The sequence below is a fragment of the Sapajus apella genome, unplaced genomic scaffold (genome assembly GCF_009761245.1).
Source record: "Sapajus apella isolate SASKATOON/1434 unplaced genomic scaffold, GSC_monkey_1.0 scaffold13, whole genome shotgun sequence".
NCBI classification, from domain to species: domain Eukaryota; kingdom Metazoa; phylum Chordata; class Mammalia; order Primates; family Cebidae; genus Sapajus; species Sapajus apella.
Window position 1 is genome coordinate 25,410,815 of NW_022436953.1, and position 9,792 is coordinate 25,420,606.

The 9,792-nt window shown below is 49.2% G+C and overlaps 1 protein-coding gene across 30 annotated transcripts in view; it reads left to right on the forward strand.

The window, feature by feature from the left end:
• TACC2 (transforming acidic coiled-coil containing protein 2) overlaps positions 1-9,792 on the forward strand; it is a 257,255-nt gene that overhangs the window by 235,080 nt on the left and 12,383 nt on the right. For 18 of the 30 annotated variants that reach the window (XM_032281873.1, XM_032281868.1, XM_032281882.1 and 15 more), the window contains 2 exons: positions 1,836-1,879; positions 4,918-4,926. In XM_032281873.1, coding sequence (XP_032137764.1) covers positions 1,836-1,879; positions 4,918-4,926 — 53 coding nt within the window. The remainder of the gene's footprint in view (positions 1-1,835; positions 1,880-4,917; positions 4,927-9,792) is intronic. The other 12 variants (XM_032281896.1, XM_032281870.1, XM_032281877.1 and 9 more) reach the window with 1 other exon arrangement.

The following is a 9,792-nucleotide window of genomic DNA, read 5'->3' on the forward strand; positions in this document are numbered from 1 at the left end:
GTCCTCATCAGTAATGCTGGGAACAGTGAGAGCGCTGCCTCTTAGGGTCATTGTGAGGGTAGAGTGAAAAAGCAGCACAGCTAAGGTATTTTCAGGTCCCTGGTCTCTCCGTGCTTCCTGAAGAACACATCCCTTACCTCCTTGTGTCCTCAGCAGTGATGGGGTTAGACAGGGGAGCCTCAACGATCTATCACAGTCTTGTGATTCTGAGATGCAAGGAGGTGTTGTTTCATTACAGAAAACACAGCAGTGCTTCTGTGTAGGATTCGAAACGAACCCTCAGGGGCTCATCTCCTGTTTACCTTTCTTGGGAGTCCATCCTGGGGTGAGACACTGACCTTAGGACCAAGGTCAAGCAGCCAAGGACAGCACCCAGCATTAAACCCTGCAGTATGCATTCTGCCTTCATCATCCCTTTCACCCTCATTGAATTTCCCATACAGCCCTGAAAGTTGGGGTCTAGGAAAATCCTTACTGTACCAAGGAGTAAGCAGCTTTTATGAATGTCATGCTCAGGGTCACACAGCTGGAAGGCACAAGGCCAGCGGGAGCCCAGGCCTTCTGACCAGGGGGTCTCTGTGGTCTTCTGTCGTTAGGGTCCTGGATCTTCAGCAGTTACCCATCCTTGGTTCTCCTGTGGGGACTAATTGCTGGGTAATGTAGGTGAATCCCTGATTCTTTTTGAGAAGTTTCTTCTAGCAGATTGGTTTTCTTTACACATGGGTCCTTCCACCTGGGGACAGCTCTGAGGCAGTATGACAAGCAGGGGATCTTAATGCTTTGTGCAGCGACTGTTTATTGTAGCTTCCCAAGAAGTTTACTCTGGGTCAGTAGGAGATAAGACTTGTGTTCAATGATGCCAGATGCATGAGATGCTTTGGAGAAAGATACAGATAAAAGGTGACAGGATTCCAAGGAGAAATCAAGGAAGGCTTCCTGAAGGAGACAGCATTTCAGTTGGACCTTGAAAAACAGACTGTGAGGGGTAGAAATAGAGAGCGGGAAAGTGAACAATGTGGGCAGAGGCATGGGGATGAGAAACCGAGAGCAAACAAGAAATCATTTGTTCTCATTGAGCCACCATGTTCATGACATGGTGTGGAAGGAGGTAAGATGGATGAGGGAGGTTGGGCCCAGACTGCAAAGACCTCAATTATCAGACTGAAGGTTTGGCTTTAGTTTCAATCGTCAAATTTGTTTGGGAGTTGGAATCTCACTCTGTTGCCCATGCTGGAGTGCAGTGGCTCGGCCATAGCTCACTGCAGCCCCAGACTCCGGGGCTCAAGACCCCCTCACTTTAGTCCCTTGAATAGCTAGGACCACAGACGTGCACGATCACACCTGGTTAATTCTTGTATTTTTTGTAGGGACGGTGTTTCACCATGTTGCCCAGGCTGGTCTCAAACTCGTAGACTCAAGCGAACCTTCTGCCTTAGCCTCTTGAGTAGCTAGGACTACACGTGCTCACCACCATGCCTCATGAATTTTTTTTCATTTTGTATAGGCAGGATCTGTTGCCCAAGGTAGTCTCAAACTCCTAGCCTTAAATAATCTACCCCAGCCTTCTCAGTACCTGGGACTACAGGCACTGAGTCCACTCTGCCTGGTATTATTTTTTTCTTAGTGGGCAGTGAGGAGTGTTGAAGGCTTTGCATAAGAGAGGGGCATATTTAGAGTCAGGCACCAGGAGAATGAGTGTGCAGGGCGAGGGCCAGCCTTGAAGGTGACCCAGGAAGTTGGGGCCCCACTGGACATGGGTCAGGCTGTGGCGTCCCGCTGTGTGAGATGGAAAAGAATTCTGTTGTCATGACTCCATGTCTTTACTTCTCTTGTAGGAAAATAGTGGCCGAGTATGAGAAGACCATCGCTCAGATGATAGGTAGGTATCCTGACCTGTGGGGGTTCAGGCCGGCCCTGACATTTCTGAACTATGAGGGGGCCTGGGAAGATAAGAGGCTCAGGGAGTGTTTCTGGTAAAGTGTGAAGCCTTTCAGGGAGGGACCAAAGCATTCCAGAAAATATGGCTTTGCCCCAGGACAGAGAGCCTGGGCTTCCTGGAAATCCCCTGGACTGTGCTGTAGCATTATTCACACCCGTGGGAAGTCATGACAGTCACCTGCCGGCCACCATTTGACCCAGCCGAAGACTCTCCACTTTGTGGGGAAGAGATTTCTGTTGGTTGGGTTATTTGGGGTTTTTCTTTTTGCTTATGGGAGAGAATAGGAAACAAATACCTAGACCCTACTTAGTTTAGACTCAAATGACAAAACACCTGACTCAGCCTTTCCACAAGGACCCAAGGACAAGGACGGTGGACCATGGCGTGATTGTCTGCCCCCTTCCTCCTGTGACTGTGGCAGGTGCTGTTCGCTGACCCCAGCGTTGTTTCTCGCTGAGATTGGACGCTGCCTTGGAATCCTTCTTAACACAGCGCCCCTGGCAGCCAGTACTGACAAATTTGCTTTGGCCCACAATGAAAAAAGTCCTCAAGTGATAAGCTACACACGCCTGAGCCTGTTTTTCTTTTCTTTTCTTGCAGAAGTTCTAAGCCCAAGTTTTTACACTAATGATCACTATTCAGAAATGATATTATGACTGGGGCTGTGGGGTGCTTGTTTATCTATTTATTTACTTGCTTAGGTTCATGATAATCTATTTTTTGTTTGAGATGGGGTCTTGCTATATCGCCCAGGCTGGTCTCAAACTCCTGAGCTTCAGCCATCCTCCTGCCTCGATTGCCCAACGAGCTGGGATTATAGGCGTGAGCTACCATGCCCAGCACATGATAACCAGCTTTTGTTTTTGTTTTTGGAGACAGAGTCTTGCTCTGTCACCTAGGCTGGAGTGCAGTGGCCCAGTCTTAGCTCACTGCAACCTCCACCTTACGGGTTCAAGCGTTTCTCCTGCCTCAACCTCCCAAGTAGCTGGGATTACAGACAACTGCCATCATGCCTGGCTAATTTTTATATTTTTAGTAGAGACGAGGTTTCACCATGTTGGCCAGACTGGTATTGAACTCTTGACCTCAAGTGATCTGCCCGCCTCAGCCTCCCAAAGTGTTGGGATTGCAGGCATTGAGCCACCCACCTGGCCCGATAACCAGTTTTTAGAAGATCTTTTTCTTCTAAAGATATATGGAGTAAAAACTCCAGGTCACTGCAGACCACACTCTATGTGTGCAAGCTTGACACTGCTAGCACCTGGTCATCAGCCCCAAACAGTGGGATGTATGAGCCATGTCACCCCTCCAGCTTGTCCCAAGATAAATACAATAGCAGCCTCAGGAATGGTGAAGAGCCCAACAGTTGAGTGATTTCCATTCAAAGAAGCTTTAATTGTGATTCATTGTAACAAAGTGCATTTCACTCAGGAAAAAAAAAAAAAGCCTATTCAGGTTGAGCCTTACGGTGCATGCTTTCTATCAAATGAAACTTCTTTATTAAATTGGTATAAGAATTTATGAACACATATGGATAAGATAAAAAAAAGTGCTGGCAAAAATGGTCAGGCTGAGGGATTTATGTTTTCCTTATGCAGAGTTTAGCAAGTCGAACACAACTTTTTGGCCTCCTGGAGTCTTGGGATGTGAGAACCTCACTAGGCCCTCCATGGCTCATCTGGAAGCATCCCGCTCCATCTCAGAGCAATACACTGTGATTTTTGCCCTTGGTGATGACATTTTGGTAAATGTTGAAATGCGGGGGCAAGGATGTGAGCTTTTACTCCTGAGAGGAGGCTACCCAAGCCATCTTTTATTGCTCAGCTGGCCAAATTGATATAAACAGACATTCCCCCTTGAAAATTAAAAGTGGAGAATGTTTCTAGTTGGCATAAATGGCCTGTCCTTGTCATGGCAGAAAGATTACTCAACTCCCACGGTTTTTTCAAAGAATATCTGCAGGTGACAGTAGTGAGGACCTTTTCAATCCTAGGCAGTGTGAGTTCCTTCCAAGCCCTGAAGAGAGTGCCACCTGCCTTCCGCTCACCCTGGCTCCAGGGATTAGGGCCACACATCACCCCCCATCCCCACCCCTGCTCCCAGACCTGACGTGTTTGGCCTGAGGGTCCCTCTCTTCAAGAGCTGTACACACAATCCCTTAGAGCATTTTCCTGTCCTTGGAGTACTCTCTGGGTGGCCCCGTGAGACTCCTCCAGTGTCCCTGGCCAGGAGCAGCATTGCCACACAGAGGGATATCTCACTGTGTGTCCGTTCCTTGTTCCCCATCCCCATTCACCCATTCACTGTCGTCTTTGTCATTCCAAGGCTTTTCTCATGAGAAAGGTGGCGGGCCTACGCTTGCCATTCCTTCAGCCACTGTTGCAGGTCATTGGCCAAGGTCACCATAGATTTCAAGGTCCTTGTGGAAGACAGCAGGGGGCTGAGGCATGGCCGGACTCACTGTAGCTGTGGGCAGGACCTGCCTTCTTTCTGGCATGGTTCGGGTCAGGGTCTCCATGCATGGTAGCACGCCCAGGAGTCCCACCTGGGTTCCATGCTTTTCTTTCCATTTTCACTCACCCAACAAGCATCCCTTGTGAAAGGGGAAACTCGGGCCCAGAGAGATTGGCAGTTCAGGACCATAGTGGAAGTAGTTGTATTTTGAGATTAAACCAACTCCACTCGACATGCGCTAGCTCTTCCTGGCTCCGCTCCATACAGCTTTCACAGATGCTCCACACCAGGATGACATCAGCCCTGCTGTTGTTATTCATTCGCATCAAACATTGCTGGAGAGGGTATGTCTTTTAAGCTCAGATATTGACTATTTAAAATTCAGAACAAAAAGAGACTTCTGCGCTTTCTGCACCCCAGGTTGTTGCAATTGATTTTTTTCTGCTTTTCTAACAACTGCCCTGATTATCTGTTTTGCTTCCATTTTTCTGTTGCTTCTTGCCCTTTGCTTGCAAAACAAACAGGCAAGCCTGGTAAGTAAATGCTTTCCCCCCTAATTTGACACCTGCCCATTGCAACCCTTTGTTTGTTTGTTTGTTTTTCTTTTTTTTTTTTTTTTTTTTTTTTGCTTTGTGTATTGCTGCATTCCCCCCACATGATTTCATAATGTGAAAAAGCCAGAAGAAAAAAAAAAAGTCTTCTGGAGCATTGTTTTGTCGTTGAGTGCAGGGTGTCTTTTTCCTGATTTGAAGAACCTAACTGCATTTGTCACTTACGAAAGGATTTGTGAAGCATTCTTGCCTCCTGGGACCGGGGTAATTCTATTTTTAAAAGGGTTAGGTCGAGAGGAAAGGAAACCTGAGGCAGGCAAAGTCTTGGATCCAGGAAATCAGATGGACTTGGTTTGGTAAACGGCTCTTTTCCCAAGTCAAGTGAAACATACACATGGGCTCAAATCAGCCCAGACTGTCCACCATACAGCATGCTGGGAACTGAGGAAGCAGCCAAAATTCAAAGAATAAAAACAAGCATTTGATTACTGGAGACATTTTGAAAGGCCCTTTCTTTTAGGCGTATGGGTGTAGCAAGCAGGTTGCTGGCGATTCTTCTCTCTCTCTGTGTGAAAAATCTCCCTTTTCATAAGCCACAGCGACACTGTTGCACACATTCCAGGGGTTACAGAGTTTGTTATGGACCATGGTGCTCTTAATAACGGGTTGCCAATACGGGACTCTTCCTCCTCGTTGAGGGTTTTATGTGTAGTTTTTCATTCAATCTCCTGCAAATGCCAGGAGATAGAAATACTCTTTCTCCCTATTTTAGGCAAAGAGGCTGAGACTCAGAGAGTTTAAAACTCTGCTCAGGGTCACTCATATGCGCAGTGTCAGAATCAGGGCTCGAACCCAGGCAATCAGACTTCAGAGCCTCTTAGCCACTGGCCTGGGCAGCTCTGGGCTGCTGGTAGTAAGAGCTCTGGGAACTGTAATCCCACGATTGGAGGCAGGGTAGGAGGGACATGAGGCATCTTCAGGGCCAGTGGTTCTCCAGGAAGAGTCACTGCCCCAGCAGCATCTGTGTCACTGGGGAACTTGTGACCTGTGCACAGTCTCTGCCCCACCCCAGACCTCTGAATCTGACACTGTGGGGTAGGGTGTAGCAGCCTGTGTGTGAACAAGCCTTTCAGCTGAATAAATGCACACTCACATGCGAGAGTTTTTGGAAATGAGGCGCTGGGACTCCAAGAGGTCAGAACTTTATGTCAAGACCAGAGCTGAAACATAGGAAATGACCCCACCACACCACACGGTAACAGTGTGCCTAGACTGGGGTATGGCAAGATGCCGATGTGTCCAGAACCTATGGGAAAAGAACTCCTGCAACAAAATCTTCTAAGGGAGCTGCATCCTTCAAGCTCTGTCATTACAAGAGGCCCATGTAGAGATGTGGTGATTGTAAGGTCTATTGCCGAGTTAAATGAGGAAATGAGGCTGGAATAAGAAAAGTAAAAGCTAATTTATTCAGCTCCTGGGCGAGGTTCTATGGTCCAGGAAAGGGGCCAGAGAAGTCGTACCTGGCTGTTTAGGGTGTGGGGTTTTATGGGGAGGGGAGGCAATTGATTGGCTTTTGGGAAACAAAGTGAAGGCAGCTTTACTGGCTGTTGGGAAACAGGATGCGCGTGGAGCGAGCTGTCATTGGTAGGTGGGCGGGACTCTGGGTAAGTGGGCCAGCCAGGGGCTATTGGGCAGGGTTTGGTGGGGCTTCTTTAACATTTTTTGGCAGGGTTTTTCAACAGCGGGCTGGGGTTGAGTGTATAGTTTGGTGCTGAGTGTGGGCTTGGGTATGGTATGCAGAGGCGGGTACGGGGAAGCCATGTGGCGAGGCCAGATAATGAGCTTGAGGTGATGGCGTAGTTATCAGGCACGGAGAGGGGTGGGTGTGTCCATTCAGCTCCCGGCGAGGCAACTGGCCTTACATTCCAACCTTTTTGATGATATAGGACGCCGCTTCTTTTTGGCTACTTCCTGCTGGACAGAGTCGGAGTGGGGAGGTCAGTTGGCCGGTGCCTTAGTTGGGAGTCGGACATAGGGGTGAAGTAGCGTCTGATTTATGGCCACCCTGGAAATTTCCCTCATGTGAGCCTGTAAAAACCTAAGAAGAAAAGGGGCTAGCATTAGTAGAAGACAAATTACGATAATGGGAGCGATGATAGGGGTTAGTCAGGTAAGTATGGGGGATTGTCACCAGCTGAGAGACGAAGCTGGTGCATTCTGTTTCTTTTGGAGGTCTTTTTGGAGGTGATAGAGTGTTGACCTTCTCTTCCACAAGGCCTGTTTCATTAATATAGTAGCAGCACTGTTCCTGAAGAAACGGACAGGTACCTCTTTTTTCTGCCTTTAGTAGGTCAAGGGCCCATCGGTTTTGGAGAGTTACCTGGGCCAGTGACGTGATTTGTCACTGGAGGGAGGCCAGGGAGGCGGCTGATGCTTCAATGGCCGCTCGGAGCTTGTCTTCCAGTTGAGCAGCTGAAGTGATACGGTAGTCCATCGTTCTGCTTCCTATTCCAGCCACTGCTAGAGAGGATGCTAAGGAGAGGCTAACTACTATTGGGAGGGAGACAGCTCGTTTGCTTCGGTGATTAGGGGAGGGTATGATGAGGGATAGGAGCTCTGATTGTCCGTACACTATTAGCTGTGGGACCAAAGTGACAGGCACACAAGGGAAGGGAAAGGAGGCATTAATAATTTTGGTTAGGGTCCCATTACCCCAAAAGTATCCTCCTGGAGGCACGTAAAGGGAGGATTTTACTTTTACTGTGGTGTTGCAGCTGGGGCTGGAGCTGCTGGCCATCCCGTAGCAGAGAGAGAGATTTTGAGAGTGTACTTTGAACAAGGGGATACCCGTTAACTTGGTGCCAGGTATAATCTTTATAGACTTTACTGGACACTCCTGCATTCCAACGGCTGTGCCAGGGGTTGCGGATGTTGAGGGCTAAGGAACCATTGCTGAAGCGAGTGAGCATGCGATTGGGAAGGCTTGAAGGCTGCGGCTTGTGAATAACACAAGAGCTGTATGGGTAGCCGGTATTCCACCAATGACAGTAGTCCTTGGTTTGGTCATAAAGAAAACACAGCCCGTGCTGAAAGTGAAACCCATGATTGGGACCGAATACAGCGCTTTTACCATGTGGGATGAGGATGGAGACAGCAGACTGACAGCCTCCTGTTTGGCAGTTTGCCTGTGCAAGATAATGGGTCCTGGTGGTGGGGCCCTTAGTCCAGGATTCCTGGGCTGCAAAGATCCTGGTTCGAGCTCTCGGAGAACGCTGTTGCCTGGTTGGAGAGGCGTTGCTGGGTAGGGGGTCTTCCGGTCCTGGAACAACAGGGAGGGTGCGGTCTGCGTGCACCCTAAGCAGGTGGCGGAGAAGAGAGAGGAAGGGAAGGTAGGAAGCCAGTGGGGACGGTTTTACAGGGAGATTGTGAGAAACCAGGAAAGGCCAGCCATACAGCAACTCAAAGGAACTGAGACCCGTTGGCTCCCGCGGGGTGGCTCGGACCCAGGCTAGAGCAAGAGGTAGGAGTGTGGGCCAAGAGAGTTTTACCTCGATGGTAAGTTTGGCCAAATGGTCCTTGAGGCTCCCGTGGGCCCGTTTAACTTTACCCGACAACTGAGGATGGTAAGGGATGTGCAGTTCCCAGGAGATGTTGAGGGACTTGGCGACTAGCTGGACCACTTGGGCCGTAAATGCTGGACTGTCGTCCGACTGGATAGTGGCAGGTAGGCCGAAACAAGGGATGATTTCTTGAGTAAGGAGGGAGGCACCATGTCTGCCGTCTCCCGGGAGGTGGGGAAGGCTTTAATCTGACCTGAAAAGGTATCTACAAAAGTTAGGAGGTAGCGGAGCTTTTTGTGAGTGAGCATATGAGTGAAGTTAATTTTAATTTGCCAGTCTTGGCCCGGTAGGTTGCCACGCATTTGGTGAGTAGGAAACTGTGGCCTTAAGCCTCCCTGAGGCGAGACCTTAGAGCAGGTAATGCATGCCTTGTGTACCTGCTCAATTGTTTGTTGCAGACCTGGCGAGAAAAAGAGGGGATGTGCAAAGCGGTGTAATGCCTTAGGCCCTATATGTAAAGATTGGTGGATTTTAGCAATAATTTTAGGGGCCTGTTCCCGGGGAAGGGCGATTCTGTTATTTAGGAAGATCCAGCCCTGATTAGATTCTGTTTCCCCTTTTAGTATAAGGGCCTGTTTCTCTGATGGTGAGTATACAGGCTGTGTGGCCATGGTAGGGAAGAGAACAGAGGTAGGGGTTAACTTGACATTAGTTAAAGACCTTGCTGCTGTATCTGCCTGCGCATTGCCCCGGGAGACGGCATTATGCTGGGCCCAGTGTTCTCGGCAGTGTATGACTGCAACTTCCCTGGGCAATGATAAGGCCTGTAAAAGGTTGGAGATTTGTGTAGCATTGATTATGGGGGTTGGGCAAGGAGTTAAGACAGGGTGTGACGTTGGTTAGGAGTGGCAGTAGGAGGTGGGCGGATGATGGGCTTGAGTGTGGGGTGCCAGTGACTTGGAGAGTGACCCCCACCATTTGGAGAATGTCTCATCCAAAAAGGGGCACAAGGGTATGTTTAAAAAGGAGTGGAAGCCGGGCTCGGTGGCTCACGCCTGTAATCCCAGCACTTTGGGAGGCCGAGGCGGGTGGATCACGAGGTCAAGAGATCGAGACCATCCTGGCCAACATGGTGAAACCCCGTCTCTACTAAAAATACAAAAAATTAGCTGGGCATGGTGGTGCATGCCTGTAATCCCAGCTACTCGGGAGGCTGAGGCAGGAGAATTGCCTGAACCCAGACCCAGGAGGCGGAGGTTGCGGTGAGCCGAGATCGCGCCATTGCACT